This window comes from Python bivittatus, unplaced genomic scaffold, assembly GCF_059951505.1.
Source record: "Python bivittatus isolate LINGU-HERP-01145 unplaced genomic scaffold, Pbiv_v1 ctg000700_np1212, whole genome shotgun sequence".
Classification (NCBI taxonomy): Eukaryota; Metazoa; Chordata; class Lepidosauria; order Squamata; family Pythonidae; genus Python; species Python bivittatus.
In genome coordinates this window covers 95,212,411-95,231,909 of record NW_028277098.1, presented here as the reverse complement: position 1 = coordinate 95,231,909, position 19,499 = coordinate 95,212,411, and the positions used below count along the sequence as shown (strand labels likewise).

Genomic DNA, 19,499 nt, shown 5'->3' with positions numbered 1-19,499 from the left:
GCTTTGATCACACTGTCAGGGCCACCATCTCACCTTTTTTGATGACAACCTGTGGACACACCTGCCTTAGATACTGCTCCAACGATGTCTGGTTCTGACTCTTCTCTCTCTTCCCCCCCCCCCCCACATACACATACACACACATACTGTAGAGAGTAAGGAAGGTGAGCTTGATGGAAATGTGCAGGAACCATTACGTAGGCAAAAGGGGCTAAAATGGTTTTCAATTTGACAACGAGATAACATTCAGAAGTGACTCAGGCAAACACTTCTCTAACTCAGTGAAGTATAAGGAGGAGGAGGAGGTACAGTACAACCAGATTTGCAAGATTAAGTTATTATAGCCAATCTCAATAAAATGTAGTTCTGGTCTTCCTGTGGAGTAGATTTCAGGTCTGGTCTATGTAGTGGGTCTCTCTCTCTCTCTCTCTCTCTCTCTTACACACACATACACACACACACTCACTCACTCACACAGCCCTCTTTGCTTTTAAAAAAGTATCTTAATTTTGGAAGCAAACAGAAATTCAATTCTAAAAGGATACTTTAAGGGCCACATCAAACTATCCAATCACTGCCATCTCTGAAGTCAAACAAGCTTTATCAAAATTGAATGCAATCAATAATGCTGCATTTGATTTGAAACTCATTAACTACAATTACCTCCCAATATTTTACAGGATAGGATACCATTCCAAACACCAAGGTCTGTGTATGCACGCACAAACACACTCATGCACACAGAATCCCTTGATCAAGCAAGAAATACATTCCCCCCCCCCCAAGGGGTCTTTTCTGTTAACAGAAGGATTGCAAAACACAGTTCATGTTATAGTAAATTAGTAAGAAAAATAATCAGTTTTGGAAAACACATGGGATTTGGTTGATGAGCAGAGAAAAGGCTGAGTGAGAAGCACAGAGATCTCATTACAGCAAAAAAAGGGTGGGGGATGACACAAGATTGCAAAAAGCTCGATGTAATCACATGTCTGCAAAGCCGATACACAAAAAACTTATTTTAAGTAATGGATGATCAACCTCTGCTTTCTTGGGGCTTCCATTTTTATTTTATTTTTTCATCCAGCAGTCAAAGGACTGGGTTCCCAGACTGGCCTCTGAATGGATTTTATAAGGGTGCCTGCAGAGGGGGCAAATCCATGAATAATCAAGATGGTGGCCACAAAGGGCAGAGCTTTGAACACACAGTTCTGACCTCCATCTTGTTTTTTTGACCATCCCCCCACCCCCACCCCCTGCAGACACCCCTCCTCTGTTGTGTCCAGTATTGCAGTTTTACCTGAGAGTCCTTCCTGGTAAGCGTTAAGGGACCAAATTGTCCTACAGACACCCCTGGAAAATTGTACATTTCTATCTCCTTCCATTGGATGGGGAGATGAGGGGAACATATTCTTTCTTTTAGCTTAATTTTTTTCCCTTCCTTTGTTAGGGCTTAGAAAGTTCAAGCCTGAGGTTGAAATGGCTTGTTTTAAGTTTTAAGTTATTTTCTATGATGGGGACATCCAGGACAATGCTGAGTGTTAATAGTCCAGCTTTGTTCCAAGCTCCAAACAAAATTGTTTTCCTTCAGCCCTGGAACAAAACTCTCAGAACACGTGCACCTCATTTAAGTACTTGAAACATTTCAAGATGAGAAAGTTTTGCAAATCTCTGTAGCCCATTATATTATTACTGATGGGTATAATACATGAATGTCCTTTTCTCCAACCCTTTCACCATTTGTACTGTATTTGCTAGGTAGCAAACAGTTATTTAAAACTGTAAATTACTCTGAGGATGCTTAAAGGCACTATACTGTATGTCACTTAAACAAATAAATACATAAAATTAGATCTATGTCGCATAACCTGAGAAGTTTTCTTTTGAGGTAAAGAATATTTTAGTATTTAGTTTTGAATGGACAGCTTGTGAGACTAGCACTTGGCAGGGTAGCAATGAAGTCTCTTAAAATGTATTTTAAAGAATGATTAATGCTACTATTAAATATGGCATTATTTTCTACTTGTAGTGACTCAACTACGGCCCAGTGTGAAAACACAACCTTTGCCTAAGCCATTTGGGTCTTATCATTTTGAGTTACAACATCACAAAGAGCAAAGGATAGAAAGACTCCTGCAGGTGTCCATTGGAGTAGACAATTTTCAGCCATGTAGGAACAATGTTCTTATCTAAAGCAGCATCAGAGGGATTCCACAAAGATTAGTAGAAAAATGAAGACAAATTTGAAATTAGCATGTTTTATTACCATGCAAGCCTACAGATGTCTTCTTGAGAACAGAGAGAGGGACAAAGGAACTTTCAAAATTCTCCATCAGATCTGTAGGTGGAGAGATCGGTTGAATGATTGCTTTGAATTCCTTCAGGAGAAATGTTCTTTCAGATTTTCAAGAGCACAGTGTTAGTAGTCACAGTAGCATTGTGACTGGAAAATCTCCTTTCAGATTTAAAGAAAGCATGGGAAAGCTGCAACCCATTGAAGAGATGAAAACAAGAACACCCACACACATGCACCCCTCTCTTGGCTACTTAGAAATTAAAGAGGATACGAAAGATATCACTAGTCCAGAATGCAGTGGCTTGAGTAGCTATGGGTATGTCTCAGTATGCCCATGTAACACTCCTACTTAGACATTGTACTGGCTGTCATCTGGCTTCCGGGTGTAATTCAAAGTGCTGGTTGTCAACTTTAAAGACCTTTATGACTCCTGGACACCTACAAGAACCCTTTCTCCCAGTAACATCCGTCTGCTCAATAAGATTGAGTAGGGTAGGTTGGCATCAGGTTGCTTCTCTCAAGGACTACTGTCTGCTCCAGAAGCATAATTTTCAGTTGAAGACCTCATCCTCTGGAACACCACACCCCTGGACTGTAGAATGGCCAGTTCCGTCTTGAACTTTAGAAAGTCTGTTAAAATATGGCAATTCCATCAAGCCACAAGCTCTGCAACACAGTTCTGCTCCTCTGATAAGGAACTAGGTTTTGATTGTTGGCCTGGGGAATGTGTTATTCCTGGTGAGGGTTTTTGTTTGTTTTGCATTGCTGAATTTTTTTTTCTCTTTTCTATTGATTTGTTCTATGTTTAATCTTGTTAATGTATAAAGATAGGGAATTGCACACTGCACAGAATTGGCTTTGACTGGGGAAGCTTATAAGCCTGCTAAAAATATATACGATTGATTAAATAAAATAAAAAAATAAATGGAAAAATGCCACACTCCACCCAGGAGTATGTCTCCAAAATTCTATTCTTCTTTTAAACAAATCCTTAATTGTCACCAAAACATAATGAGAACCAGTTAAAAACAACAACTACAACAGGTATGGGGAATTTTTTAAAAGGAAAATCAATGGGCTTATTTCTAAATAAGTGAATTTAGGCTTGCACCTTCAACAATGTTTAACTCTGGATGGACTACACCTCAAATTATATTGGCCACTGGCAGATTAATGAACCAATTGTCTGAAGATCTCTTGCAAGCTAGACGAATAAGATAAAAAAGAAGAGAATGATCAGAGAAAAGGGTTAGGGTACTGTAGAGAACAGAAGTTATGAAATGGTTAAAACAGAAGACACAGACTAAGACAGGTTCCAGTCTCATATGATGTTGGAGCATGGTGGGTGACTTTGGGGCAGTCACATGCAGATTGCTATGGTAGAGGTAATATTAAACCCCCCTCCCCCCAGGGTATGTTGGCTTGAGCTCTCTGCAAAACTATGGGATATAAACTCAATATACGTGGACAAAATGCATAGTCACACAAAGGCACATCAGCCAAGCTTGTGTGAAGTTAATAATGGATACTGATGCTCCTTCAAATAATGTGTCAGGTTAACAATCAATATACAAGTTCATTAAAATTCTAAGATTAGTATTGATGCAGTTAGGGGTTTGGTTATCTATTTTGTTAACTATACATAACCTCTTCTCCCCTTTTTGACATTTGCCATTGATAGATTTCCTGGCAGTATCTGGGAGAATTCCAATATGACCTTAAAAACTGCAGTTAGTATGGCGTGCAGTGAGTGATAAGCACCATCAAAACCACATTAAAAAAGGAGTCAGTCTGAATCCCATTAAAAAAGTTTCTAAATGTCAAAAGTATGGTTAAAAGGCTAGAGTTTCCTATTGTTTTGTTACAAATGCTGTCACTTGCTCAGTGCTGGCAGTGATGAAATATCTTGTCAGAACAGTTACAGAGAAGAACTTGGAGACCTTCACTTTCACCATTGATTTGCAAACCTTCTTCTGAATATAAGGTTTCACTAACTGCTACTGAGATAAGAATGGCACAGGTCCAACCAAGGGTGGGGCAACATTTATTTGGTTCACATTTAAATATGTACTAAGCTAATCTATCATTTCTGAATGAATGCATGATTAGAAATACGTTTTCTTTCAGGGTTCATCTTTTCCACCAGATTTTGCAGCCAGGTTTTCCAATGAAAGAAAACGCATGCATTACAGAAACTTGCATTCAAACTGCATGGAAATGTATTTATTCCAGAAAACGTTGCAGAATGTAAACAGAATGGGATGCTGCCCATTCTTAGTTCCAAGCACATACAGGAGAGGTACAGAATGGATTGCAAAGGTGGCTTAATCAGATGACAGATATGATCGACAGTATTTTTTCTTCTTATGCTACTTTGCTAGGTCACAAACTGCAAGTCACATGGAATGCTTCCTGGGTCCCGCTAGGTAGCATTGTTTCATAAAGAGGGTATGAAGATATGTATACTCTTGAGGGTTGTGGAGACTTCAAAAATGTTTTGGAAGACATATTTTGGATCTCACATAAATGCAGAACCTCTCTACACTTCATTAAAGCATTCCAACTTTTTCTGTGTCCACATGAGACTCAAAATAAAGTTGCAGATGCTTTAAGCAGCTGACTCCTTAAAACAGCTGTATTTTTCCCCATGGGGTGCGTCTGTGTGTGTATATCAAACAAGACAAGATAACAGCCACAACTGCACAATTGAGGCTGCTTTAATGAAGAACAGAGAGTGGTGATATGCTTGTTTTCATGTGAGTCCCAAAGCACTTTTTTCCAAATCACACAGAACCTTAAAATTCATAGGCTTCAGAGAGAGAGAAAGAATGATTGTTGGTCTGGTGTTTTGTTTGTCAAAATGAGCAGTAATGTGTATAAAATGAGACACATATACATCTGGTAGAAAGTGTGCCCATCATTGGCACCTTCTCTAAAGTAAAGACTGTGTTTTGCAAAAATTGGAGTGAACAGATTGTGCAGTTTATTTAAATAAGCTTATATCTTGCCTTCCAGAGAAAGCAAGCTTTCCAGGTTGGCTTTCTTTCGAAATCGGAGCAACAAAAACAATAGTTTTTCTATAATTAAATAGACAGATAGATCAAACAAAACAGGGGAAGCCTGAAGAACATGGCTTCTTGAATTCCTTCCGCCCCCGTTTTCAACAGTGCCCATAGGAGACATCTGCATTTTCTTCTGTGTAAAAAAGAAATGTGTGGCGGGTCTGCATGTTCATGTATTGCTTTTACTCTCTTGTGTTGCAAGTGTATGTTTGGGTAAATGTGTGCACTGAGAAGATGGGGTGATCTGGGCCATAGGACCAAGAAAGAAAGGAAGGGTCTTAGAATGGCAGACTCACCAATATTTCACCTTCTACCAACTGCCTCTCCCATAGGAAGGTACTAGGACAGGGTTTCTCATACTGTGAGAGGTACCTCCCTTGGGGAAGTGCAGACAGAATCCAGGGAAGGTGCAAAGAACCTTTTAGTCACATCGTTACAATAAATCCACCCCTCCCAAGGTTTCGTTGTATTGCTTTCATTGTTCATTTGTGTTCATTCTGACATTTGGATTTTTAGAGGAGGTGTGCACATTACAATTACACTAAAGGGAGGTGTGATGGCAAAAAGTTGAGGAACCCCTGCACTAGGGGAACTGGATGGGAATTCTCTACAGACCCCACCTTAACTGGCCCATTGATCTTCCTTTTCCTAGTTTCTTCCCCCACATCTCATTCGGTTCAGTTTTCAGAGTGATCATATTGATGACAGACAGATAGACCCACCTGTACGTTTTTCCTTTCAACATTTAGTTGAGTTTGAAATAATAATAATAACAACAACAACAACAACAACAACAACAACAACAGAGGCAGAGGCAGAGGCAGAGGCAGAGGCAGAGGCAGAGGCAGAGGCAGAGGCAGAGGCAGAGGCAGAGGCAGAGGCTCGCTACACACTCAGAAAACAAATAAAGAAAACACAAAGCAAAACAGAAGAGGCCATATAGATTCCTTTAGGGAGAGTATTTCACAGATACAGAAACAAAACTCAGTTCTGTGTGATAGCACATCATGGTGGAGCAGAAACAAGACGTCCACGACTAATAACAAAACTTAATTCCAGCAATCTGTGAACATTTGGAGATTATTTTTAATGCAAATACCATTCAAAATTTACAGGAACTGTAGCTCCTATTCAATGGTGTTTCCATGCAAGGATCTAAACAGTAAACCTTTCATAGACAAGAGTCTTTTTAAAAAATGTGTTTGGTTTGCACACCTATCTAACTGCACACCTATCTAACTGCACACCTATCTAACTGCACACCTATCTAACTGCACACCTATCTAACTGATATTTACAGCATCCAGAACTCCATATTACCTCTAGTCATGCCTTTCTGAATGTTGCAGTGCAGTTTTTTAGACAACAACAAATGCATTACTCGGGAAATGTGCTCACAAAACTGTATCCAGTAGTGAAAATAACTTACCACCGTGCATTACGTTAAGAAATATGGCTTGCAAAATGCATTTATTAGGGGAGAAAAGGAGTACAGATGATGAGACTTGCTCTGGAAAATATGCATGGATTTTCGGGTGGTGATTTTTGCTGCTGTTCTTAATCTCAGAGTGACATACAGATGGGAGAAAATGAGTTTGGAAAAATGAGAGACTGAATAAGGCTTCAGTTGATGAAAGATTCTGCATTTCTCTCTCTTTTACTCACTCTCATAAACACAGCATACAACCAATTTCACTTAGAAGTGAATTGAGGCTACATTCCAGAGGACGTAGCTACTAGAAGCAGGAATTACCTATTTTAGTATGCATGTATGATTGTAGTATTCTTCTTTTCTTATGATTAAGTTGATAAATGCACATTTTATTGAGAGAGAAATATGTATTGAGAAAGAAATGTTTACAAACAAAATTCTATTTTTTTTTTAAAAAGGGGCTCTCCTTCTCTTCTTTTTTCCAGAAATGCAGTTTTACTGAAGTCTAATTTTTAAAAAATGCTGATGAGAACTAGAATCTCAAATAATTCTTTATAAAACAAGCTTTTCTCCTCCATTCTTTTTGCAAACAACGCCCACAAGACCCACCAACACATTTAACTGTAAAAATAGTCAGTTGTATAAGGAAACTTTTATCTTAAGCATTTACTATTATTCTAGAATATCATGCCATTTTCTTGGGGGTAATTCAGCACTCAGGTGGTAAATCTGTGACCTGATTTGCATTTTCTAATTGAATTGCTATCAGGTTTCTTGCAAGAGTGAGCAACTGAAAAAAGGGAAAAAATCAGCCTTGAAATTCTTAGTTTCAAAACATCATCTGGATGGTGATGGGTGGGCTGAGAAGAGGATTACTCTATGGGGCTGTGAAGTGTGAAAAAATAAGTTGTTGATCATTTAAGATTTATTCAAAATAGAGTCGGTGCCAGGTTTGAGAATGCCACTGTGAGGCAAATAATTTTCTGTATTATCTTCCATTTTAAATTTTCCATCAGTTGTGTGGGTTCACACAATGTTCTAATCTAGGATAAAATGGGATTGGAGAGTTTTGAGGTTCAGCATTCTATGGAAACCCAGCCACTATCTTGGCATGTTGTATGAACCAGCCTATTATCTTAATCCATGATGTTCTTTCTCTGCTCAGGCTTCACGTGTTATGCGAACACAACAACTAGGTTTTGTTTAGGTTAAGCATTTTGTATAAACTCAATCCCCATGTCTAGGAGAAAGGCCATAGCAAGCAGTCTGGGACAGTCAGGGCAAAGGGAAATGGTTTTAGATGATTATGACCACTGAAACAGAGCCAGGGGAGAAGAAGCAACCATCAGGATCATAGAATCATAGAAGTGGAAGAGGCTATTTATACCACTTATTTCAGCCCTGCAGGAATCCAGATTAAATCATCCATGACTGAAGATGGCCCAACTTCCATTTGGAAGGAACAAAGGGCAAATCAGGCAGCATGACTGAGAACTAACCAGGCATCAGAGCTAAAACAAACCAAGGTCAAAGAATACACAATCTCTCTGGCAAACCTCATTGTTTGAGCAAGGTTCAGCAGAGACAGACAGACTCTTTCTAGCCCTTCCTGCTCAGGATATGTATGTGTGTGTGTGTAGTGGCCATGCCAATTGCGAAGGATGGAGTAGAAGTCTCTGAGGAAGGCTGATACAGAGCTTGCCATTCTAGTCCAGACACTGGACAAGTCATCTGACAACTATTTGAGGGAAAAAAGACAAAAGATGCTGTGTTTTGTATCAAATACACACATGCTACTGCATTTATAGAATTGGACATTTGGAAATCATTTCTGTAATTCAGTGTTGTCCAAACTTGGGCACTTTAAGATGAGTGGACTTCAACTCCCAGAATTCCCCAGCCAGCATGGCTGGCTGGGGAATTCTGGGAGTTGAAGTCCACTCATCTTAAAGTGCCCAAGTTTAGACAACACTGCTGTAATTCATACAGTACATGTCAAAATGGGGAAGACTATGACAAGATATTGTGTGGCTGCACTGTGGACCAGCAATCTCAAGATTTTTATTCCTTCTCATAATACTTTACCTTGAGACTAGATGTAGACATTTTCCCCTACATTTGAAACCCAACAATCCTGTGTGATAACCTGGGAGGAAAAAGTATGACTTGCTCAGTCACCCAATGAGCTCTGTGGTCAATTGGAAATTTGAACTTGGGTCATCTCATTAGTAGTCTAGCACCTCAACTAATCCACCACACTAGTTAAGCATGTTTTTTGACCATAGCCTATGAGTGCCATAGTTAGGCTTGTGCGAGATGCGCTCAGCCTCCAGTTGTCATTCAGAAAATGTGATTAACTACAGGTAGTCCTCAGTTAATGACTATAATTGGGACCAGAACTCTGTCACTAAGTGACACAGTGATAAAGTGAAAAATCAGGTGACCGTGCCGACTTATGATGGGCTTTCTGGCAGTTCCAGTTGTGGCCATTAAGCTAATCCCACACAGTCATTAAGCATGTTGTGACATGACTGAGACTTGTGACTTCCTATCAGCTTCCCTACTGACTTTGCTTGTTAGAAGCTGGCAGTGGAGGTCACAAATGGCAATCACGTGACTGCGGGACGCTGTAACCATTGTAATTGCACCTGAATCACAATCATGTGACTGTGGAGACGTTGCAATGGCTGCAACTTCAAAGATCAATCATAAGTCCTTGTTCAGCACCGTCGTAACTTTGGATGGTCACTGAGTGAATGGTCGATAAGTGAAGACTACCTGTATCCAGTACATGGCACTTTATCCAGAAGTCACTGTACATCCATCCTCAGACATAGGATCTATGAACCATTTCTCCACCATTCCTCTATATTGTAAAGATTCATCATCAGTTTATTGGCCCTCAACCAGCTTAGTACTGAATCCAAACAAGAATTCAGCACCTACATAGTCTTGGACAACAGAAAGAGAGAAGAAGAAAGAAAATCTCAGTTTTATCATCATAACATTTGCAAACATTTGAAGAAGACCTAGCTTGAGGGAAGCTAGATTGGTCCCCTCTTTAGTGTCTTTCCAGAAGGTGGTGAAGACCAAATATACTGGAAAGTATTTGGGGAATAATATGGGTAAAACTATTTTTGGTGACTATTTTGCTCCATCCTTAACCTAATTTAATATGCATTTTGCTGGGGAAGTTTTAATTTTTATGGAATTATTATATATTTTGTTGTAAACCACCAGGAATCCAGGCAGACTCTGGGCTATAAAAATCTGATCAATAAATAAAGATGAGAAGAAAACAGAAGGGGGAAAGGGTTTTTTTAAAAAAATATTATCTAAATATATAAGAAAGATGTGCATAAATGATTATTAATACATTTAAGGTTGGTAGAAAAATCAGTGCCCACCTCGCAATGGCTGTTGAGCATACATTTACTTTCGTTTTATCTCTGACTGCTGAAAAAAAATAGAGTAGATCTATTTCCTTGGCAAGATACACAGGGGTCAGAACTTGAAAAGCAATGGAATTTTGACTTGGTAATGTAGGGTTTTAATTCTGCTTTCATATCCTTTAAATGAACCTGTAAACCTGCTTCATTTCTTTTGCAAACAAACTCTTGTTTTGCTCATAAATGCAGGAAGCTTTAAATACAGCAGAAGTTCAGACTCCCACATTGATGACATACAATAATACAGTCCATGACCTTGTCATTAGTCTTGTTTTCCTCTGTATTTTCCCACCCTCCAACTATCCACTAATAAGGCTTTTAAGGAAGAAGTGATATGAATTTTAAAAAGCCACAGTTCTCTCCACCTTGAACCAGAGTTCAGTTTGTATTAATATGACACAAAATCCCAATAAAATATTTTCTAAAATTGAAAGACACAGTAGTCTGTATTCCTCTTGTAAGGACTGGGGAAAATCTTAAGTAGCTCACAAGAGCAAGATTTGCCATACAGAAGCAAAACAGGTTCAGATACATGAGATATAGGACATCAAGATATAGGATACATCAATTCAAGGTCATATTACAACATAATCTTCCTGCCTTAATGGGTTACCTGCAACTCTCTTTCTACCCACCTACAGTCTTTAACCTCTAAAATTTAGATGAAATAAGTTTACAGTAGCTTTACCTATTTAATATTGTCCAGATGTGATTAGTCTCCAACCAGAAGTTCCAAACTATGTTCTGTTTTCTGCTCCTTCTCACTTATGGTCAATGGAGATATAGGTCCTGTTGCTCTTCAGATGGTACTTGATCAAGTCTCTCATCCATAGCTAATGTATGGATCATACTATGGATATTCTAAGGATATAATCATTTTATTAGTCTCCCATTTTGTAAACAATCTCATGTTTTCTGCCATTACGACTTGACAAGAATCCTGTTAGCAGAGATGCTCTGCTGTCCTCAGTTATGATTGACACAGGACACTAGCACTGGGTGATGTTCCAGATGTTCAACCACAGTTGTGCAGTGCTCTGGTATAATGGTCATGTATCTGAATGTTTTGCCTTGTTTAACAGACTACAGAAATGGTCTGCTATTTTTTTTTTTTAATTTAAGCTAGTTATTGTGTCAGGCTTCTCTACCTGCCTAGCCCAAGAGGCTCCCACCTCAGTCTCCTAGGATGGCCACATTTGGGGATGCAAGTATGAATGAATTCACAATAGCATTCCCTTTCCTACAGACAGCTTGGCCTTACCATTCAATTCGCCAGCATCAGAGAGAGAGTCCAATGTTCTCTAAGTAATAGATATATCACAATACCCATAAGGAGGTTAGAGATACCTCCTATTAAATGGGTTGCCTCCCTGGAGTATGTATTGTTGTCACACTATATCAGAAAAAAAAGCAAAGTAAAGGTAGCTAAGATCCAGTGTCAGACTTGAGCAAAACAGTCACATTTAATGATCTTTTTTCTAGTTGGTGTTTTTGGGAGGGGAAACATGAAAATATATATATTTGGAGGAAAAAAATGGTGATGGATTTGCCAACCTTTAAGCATGGGATTAGTTGCGTTATGCTCTGGGATTGTGTGGCTGCTGGTGGGACAGGAAATATTGTGCAGGTCAAAGGAAGAATGGATTCAATTAAAGAGCAACATATCCAAAAGCTAATGTTCCACAGTGACAAAACTGAAGCTCAAAACAGGTTGGATTTATCTCTAAATCAACTCTGAAGTACTTCCAAGAAAGAAAGATAAGTCTTGGACTTTAATATTATTGAAAATATGCAGTGAGATCTCAAACATATAGTACATGCCAGGAGAGCTAAGAATATTCCTGAACTAGAAGAGTTCTGCAAGGAAGAGTAGGGACAAGTCCCAGAAACAAGAACAGAAAGAATCTTAACTGTTTACAGGAAATGTTTGAAAGCTCTTATTTCTGCCAGAGGAAGCGTTACAAAGTTCTCACTGGAAGGGTGTCCAAACTTCTGCACCTGCCATATTCACCATTTTCTTATTGTGAATCTGCAAACCAGCGCACATAAAATATGCATTCAACTTTGCAGAAAGATGTTGTGTTTAACTGTCCTTGATGTAGAGATTATGTCAGCCTCTATTCACTTAGTAACTCATTGAAACATACAATGTGATCAAGTTGGCATGCAACTGTGTTTTCCATGATTAGTAGACTTAAATTCCTTGAACTGTCTAATTCACCTTTACAATAAAATTCTCTGGCTTTCCAGCCATCACCATATGCTTTTGTAGGAAATTCCATAGTTTACATATGTCCTGTGAGAAGATACACTTATCTTTATCTGTTCTGAATCTCCATCATCCAGTTTCAAGTAAAAGCAGAGGGCCATGATAACATGGCAGCCGGTGCTTTTACAGATACCCAGAAGTGAACAACCATAGTCATAGTACTCTCATTGGAATACATTATCCCCAAATGAGGTGTTAATTTAATGTGGCTGCACTGACATAAAACAATCCACTCCTACACTTTGATTGAAAATAATTTATCACCAAGTCACCTCCTATAACTATCCTTCGCACTATGTCAAACAAGGGACGTTTCCTTATGCTTAGTTCAAAGGCTATCTACCCACTCTTGAGCTAGTAGAAAATGATACTGGCATAAAATATGATGCTCCATCTGCCAACGCTTCTCCTGCTTCAATCATATCTGTTCTGGCTTGCTGCTGGAGATAATGTCTTGATTTCGGGTGCGTAGAGTCTGCTAAGCAAAGCCATCAGTTAAGCCCTCTGGTTTTGATGCCCGACCCCTTTCTGAATATCCAACCATCCAACAATGACCACATGTTGTGACTGGCAGATTGTCTTACAGCTGGCAAGACCCAAAGCTTTAGCCATCTATCGAAAAGAGGCACCTCCCCAAGCTTGCTGATCAATAAGCTGGTGTGTATGTGTGTGGGTGTGTGTGGGATGTCCAATAAAGTGGGAGAACTCAGCACTTTCAAATCCACCTCTTCCCAGCATTTACAGATTAGCCGTCCAAGGGGCTTATTGTGAATATGTGTTTAGTGCTCTTACAAAAGCTATCTTTCCAAAGAGCACTAAAAATGTTGTCAAAACATTTTTATTGGGGAACTCCCATGTCCCACTAGTCAGCCAGACCGCTGATTAGCAGGATATGGGAGTTTCCCCCCAAAGCAGGACACATGCTCTCACTTTATTAGGCATTTTATTTGTTTTATTTTTATAGAGATTGATTAAAAGAATGCCCAGCTCCAGATGCCTCTGGGCACTTTACACAATAAAAAGGCAGAACAATGAAAAACAAATAGACGATATGCATCCAGAAAGACCAAATAAAACAAATAAAAAGTACCAAACAAAAACTTACAGGGGCTCACCCGCCATCCTGTCTCAAGGCCTGGGGAAATAGCCAGGTTTTCAACACCTTATGGAACATCATCAATGGACCGGTGGGTCCATCATCTCCTCCTCCCAACCCCACTCATCCATTGCTCAGTTGTATTCGACAGCAGAGCTTGAAAGAGTGCTAAACTGAGTGGTCAGTACACTCAGAAGTCTACTGAACTATTTATGTATTGATTTATTGATTTGATTTGTTTAGCTGCCCATCTCAAACCAATGACTCTGGGTAGCAATTACCCTGATTAGCAGGGTAAAAGAGGTGGTGGCTCTTCTTTCAGTTTCAAGAGAGCCAGCTCTCCTGTTTTACCTTGCACTGATCACCTGTTTAACCAGTCTGACCACATGTTCAAGATTTTTTCAAACCAGGAAGGTTTCAAGAGAGAGGAATCTGCTTTACTACACTGCTCCCTTAGCTATTGATCACTGGTTGAGCAAACTACAGTGATCTGCCTGATACAGCAGCAATTGGCAACTGCACCCCACTCTTTCCCCAGGGGAAAAAAAAAAAGAATGGGGGTCAGAAGAGGGTGTCTAAGAGTAACCAATAGGCATGAGTCACCTTATTACACTGCTACCAACAGTGCCAGCAATGAGTATCAGATCATTATTGCTGGCTTAAGAGGAAAGCCCTGCTTTAACATTGAGACAGTTAATGACAACTTATGGCTGTCTCGCACACGGGCTGAAGATGACTTCAAGACAACGTCATGCGGACACTGCCAGGCAGTGTTTGTTCTATGAAAAAATGCAAGTGGAAAAAGACCCTACATCTGTCTATTCTGTTTCTACCAGGCCCTCAAGAATAAAAAAAATCATTGCAAGGGTTGAAACTGAAACTAATGAATCACATTAAATTGGAGGGATCCATACAATTATGAAGAATCTGGAAAGGTCTCTGGATGAACCATCCAGATATGGGCAGCAGGTAGATTGGGATCTCCTGGATGACTTTGGGGCTATTTTCCTTGTATTAGAAAAGGCTGCTGACTCCTAATTATAATCCTATATACTGCACTCCAAATTAGGCCACTACAATGAAGAATATTTGGAGTGCAGGGAGGCAAACTAGGAGCAGATTTATAGATGAAAGACTATGAGCTTAGTTCTTGTACCAAAAATGAATTCTTCAGTTAAATGTGTCCCTGGTTACTCTGTAATTTCAAAGCTATATTTGGCCCCAAAGCCATTATGCCCAACTGAAGAGAATAATAACAGAATAGAATCAAATTTATTCATTTGTATCTAACTAACCCCTGTCTATTACATGCATTCTAGGTCCAGAGAACCTCTGGTTGATAACTGACTAGCTGCTGCTTTGAAGAAAAGACCTCCATTCTCCAAGGCAGTAGTCCCATTGCTCTGATAAACAAGACCTTCTTTTTTTCTTACGTTCCACTAAAATCAACTCAGTTGTAACTTAACCTTATTAGATCAATCTTCTCTATGTAAACATCTTCCAAATTTGTGGGTCCTGTAGGCAGGAACTAATCCCAACATCCAAAGGGCACCAGATTTGGGAAAGCTGCATGAGGTCCAGGAGTGGCCTCTGGGGCAACAGAAAAAGAGAAGTACTTGTCTTTTTGCTATGAATAAATCTTGGTCATTTGAACTGTGCAATCAAATGTTCTCTTCTCCAGATAAGGTACTCCATTTCTTCAATCTGTGCCTTAGCATATGCTAATTTAACATTATTAATTTTATTCATTAACAACTTCTGAAGCCATCTCACTTCACTGACAGCACCCAGCTCTTTGGAAGGCTTGCAATACATACATACATACATACATACATACATACATACATACATACATACAACTGGAATGCAAAACAAGGTAGGAAGCTATACAATTCATTTAGCATAAATGCAGCAAAAGAAACTTGTACCACTTGAAAAAATACAGAACTTAAAACAAAGGGAGCTGTATTATTTAAAAGTTCAACATCCACTTGATACTATGAAGGGTACTCCTTCAATGAGTCTCCTCACTTCTAGTACAATATCTTCACCGCTATGCCCTGCTGGAAATCAAACACAGAACATAGCTACTACAGAGTAGCTACTACATTGTCAGCTTCATCACTGTGCCATGCTGGCTCTTGGGCTGGGAGAGAGAAGGACTGGCCCAGAGTCCCCTGAGAATTTCCCATAGCTGTGGGGACGCTAGAACTGCCTAATCTAGCACTGTAACCACTATATCATGCTGGCTCTGCCCACAAGACTTCCTGCCCCTATTTTTAAACAAATTCTTTTAATTACAAAGAAATAAACTGGCAGGCAACAAAGCAAAGGGTGACTTTGGCCCTAAAGTCATACTAGGAGGACACATCCTGGAAGTTAGTTTGCCAACAGAAGAGAATATATGTAGCTCAGGGTTGAAGTGTGGAGTCCTTGGGGTTCTCTGAGCTTGGCTGTTTTCTTGCAGACATTTCATTACCTGTCTAGGTAACATCTTCAGTGTGCCAGGCTGCCTTCTGGGAGATGGCAGCCATTTTTTAAGTAGGCAAGTCTTCCTTAGAAACTACTTTGTGAGTGTGCCACATGTTCACAATATTTTAAACATTCCAAATGTGCTTCTTGCTCAAAGGGTTCAGACTTTTGGTTCTCCATCCCTGGATAATAAATATTTAGATAAATAACCTAGGTCTTTTCTTTTATAACAAATATCCCTAGGCCATAATGGAATAAATTTACTATAAATGAAACCTCTGCATTAGATTTTTCTCCTGTTGCACACGATTCAGCCTGGCCTTGAAAAACAACTAGGCACAGAATGGAATCTAGCTTGTTCTTCTGTCCATCTGAAGGCCCCAACTACCAACACAGCTCCTCAACAGAAAAATAGGGTGTGAAAATCCCCCTACACAATTTAGCAAAAATTAGCAAAATTCATTCTAATTTGAGAATACAGAGGAGCTATCTCAAAAGTCAATTCTCCCCTTAAGCATTAACTTGAAAGCCTGCAAAGGGAGAGCAGAATTCATGTCAGGAAAAGATTCACAAATGACTCACAATTCCTCACAATTGCCCATTTCAGTGCCAGTTTAGAAAAAAACCTGCCACATTTATTTATATTTATTGATTGGACTGGATGCCGTCTAATTCCAAATGACTCTGGGTGGCTCACAATACACCAAGCAATATAAAAATATATAACAGAAATAAACAAACAACAGAACCAGATTCAGACAAAGAAAAAGAATGAAGAACAAAATGGCAAACTCCAGAACATCCTAACAGCAACTGATGTCCAACAAAGGGACACCAACCACCCTAATGCAAGGCCTGGGAGAACACCCAGATCTTTATGGCCCTTCAGAATGCCAACATAATACCCACACAACTTTATCAAAAAGTGCCTGACCACTCAACCCACTATAGCACAACCAACATAAGCTGTGAAAAGGGTAACCTAGCCATACATCAGAAAAGTCTCAGAAACTACCAACAGACTATGACAATCACATAGCATCTCTGTAGCACACAAACCAACTAAAGCCCTCCAAAACATCTTAAGAAAACCAAAAAACCCAGTAGCCCACTGTAATAGCCACTATGTAGGACAGACAGGCAAAAGGCTAGCAGAGCACATCCATGAACACCAACTGGCAGTCAGAACTCACAATGAAAACTCTTTAATCTCACAACACATGGACAGACTCAACCATAGTTTCAACTGGGAAACTGTCAGCATCTTAGACCAAGCTAAATTCAAAAACATGAGGGAATTCCTGGAAGCTTGGTATTCCGACAAGTCAGCCATCAACAGGCACATAGAGATAAACAACATTTACACACCATTCAAAAGAGACAGTAAAAAGGAAACAAAAAGACCAGAACACCTCCTCGCCAGCAATCAATACCCAGATATGCAGGGATTAACACCAGGATTAACACCAGACAAGCAGTAAACAATAATCAAGGAACTACCAACTCAGACAAACAAACAGAAAAGAACACTCTAATCTAGGAACTACCAAGAAAAAAACAACACCCCCTCCAACACTGACAGGGCAAACTACTGTATATAAATAGAGAGCAAACCCCACTCCATTCTAGCACTGAAGTCATTCATTCATTCATTCATTCATTCATTCATTCATTCATTCATTCATTCATTCATTCGTTCGACTTATCCCTGCCCATCTCCCCCCAATGGGGGACTCTGGGTGGTTTACATCAAATTAAAACAAATAAATACATAATTAAAATTTATAAAAAAGAAATATACATTTACACAAAATGGAAGGAAGAGAAAAAATCCAAGAGGCCGACTAGATGTTACCTAGTTGGGCAATGAAACATCTGCAAGAAAATAACCAGGCTCAGAGAACCCCAAGGACTCTACAAGAAATGCTTATTTTTGAAATCTAGTGGGTTCGGGGGTGGGGGGGAATAAAAGTTGCATTATTCTGAGATTGTCATCAAAATGTCTTCTCTGTGCCTTCAGTGTACTGATAGGACAATATTCTTGATGGATTCAAAACTGTACCATTTCAGCATGGTTGAATGCTTCAACATTTTATTATTATTTTGTCAGCTCAGGGAAGCTGGTAGAGCAAGTGGTTCTCAACCTTGACAACTTTAAGATGTGAGGACTTCAACTCGCAGAATTTCCCAGTCAGCCATGCTGGCTGGGGAATTCTGGGATTTGAAGTCCACACATCTTAAAGTTGTCAAGGTGGAGAGACTGTGGTAGAGGGAGCAGTTCAGCATTTGGATTCCTCTCACCATTTCTGTGTGCTTAAAGTGTCCATAAGGATTTCCAAAGAGGTAATCATGGAGACATGGTCATCCACTAGGGAGAGGGACAAAACACAACACATGCATGACAACAACATCATCACACAAATGCTGCAACTTACAACAGACATTGAGGTGCAAGTATGTAATAGCAGCATTTGCATGATGCCATTTTGGAATTACTGGGTTTGTTGCAAATCCTGCTTTTCATGGAAGTGATTTCTTGAAACCCTTCTGTGCTGCAGTGTGAAACATGACCCCCCCCCCAATATTGCTTAATAAACTGTTAGCATTAAGATACAATCTGCACAAAATCTTATAGTATATACATGCACTGACTCTTCTGGCTTCTAGCTTATGGAGGTGGCACAAAGAAGAACATTGATTCGAAGCCTTTGTCTACGGCAGTGTTTCTCAACCTCAACAACTTTAAGATCATGGCTGGGTGGGGAATTCTGGGAGTTGAAGTCTACACATCTTAAAGTTGCTGAGGTTGAGAAACACTGCTCTACCCAATGTCTGATTGGCTTTTCTAGAATCATGATTTTTTTTACCTTGTATCCCTTGTGTTGTGATTTCTCTCCCACCAGTAACCTGACCATAGTGTCCCATCTTTCTAGAGCCTGGTGCTCCCATGCCATCACCATAACTTTTGTCTGCTCCAAAGGTATTTGCACCTGTTTGGTGGCGTAGATAGTTCCGTCACTCCTCACCTTGAAGTCCAAGTTGTCAGTTTCGTACTGAGTTCCCTTGCTCTCCGAGCAGCCGCTAAATTTCACTGGAAAGGGAGGCAGAAGAGATGATGATTAATAATGCTGTTGCTATTAGCATCATTAGTGTTATCAGTATGATTATTAAGCGATCAGTGTGCAAAATTCTGAACAGAGGAGCATAGGCAGGAAAAAAAAAAAGATTGGTCCCTCCTGTGAGAATTTACAACCTACATTTTGACATTAGAGGAGAGAAGAGGAGCAGAGATCCATATTAGCTCTTTGTTTTCTTTCCATTGGTTATGGGAATTTAATAATAAGGTTTATTCACACATTCTAGCAAAGAACTAGACTGGATAGGAGGATGGGGCCACCACACATATGAGCCCCATCCCATAGGTCT

The 19,499-nt window shown here is 39.6% G+C and overlaps 1 protein-coding gene across 1 annotated transcript in view; it reads right to left on the bottom strand.

Annotated features, from left to right (window-relative positions):
• The window catches only part of CDH4 (cadherin 4), a gene marked incomplete at its 5' end in the record, with an annotated part of 288,665 nt that extends 269,479 nt beyond the window's left edge, over positions 1-19,186 (bottom strand). The window contains one exon of the mRNA XM_088153879.1: positions 19,064-19,186. Coding sequence (XP_088010005.1) covers positions 19,064-19,186 — 123 coding nt within the window. The remainder of the gene's footprint in view (positions 1-19,063) is intronic.
• Between the last annotated feature and the right edge of the window lie 313 nt (positions 19,187-19,499).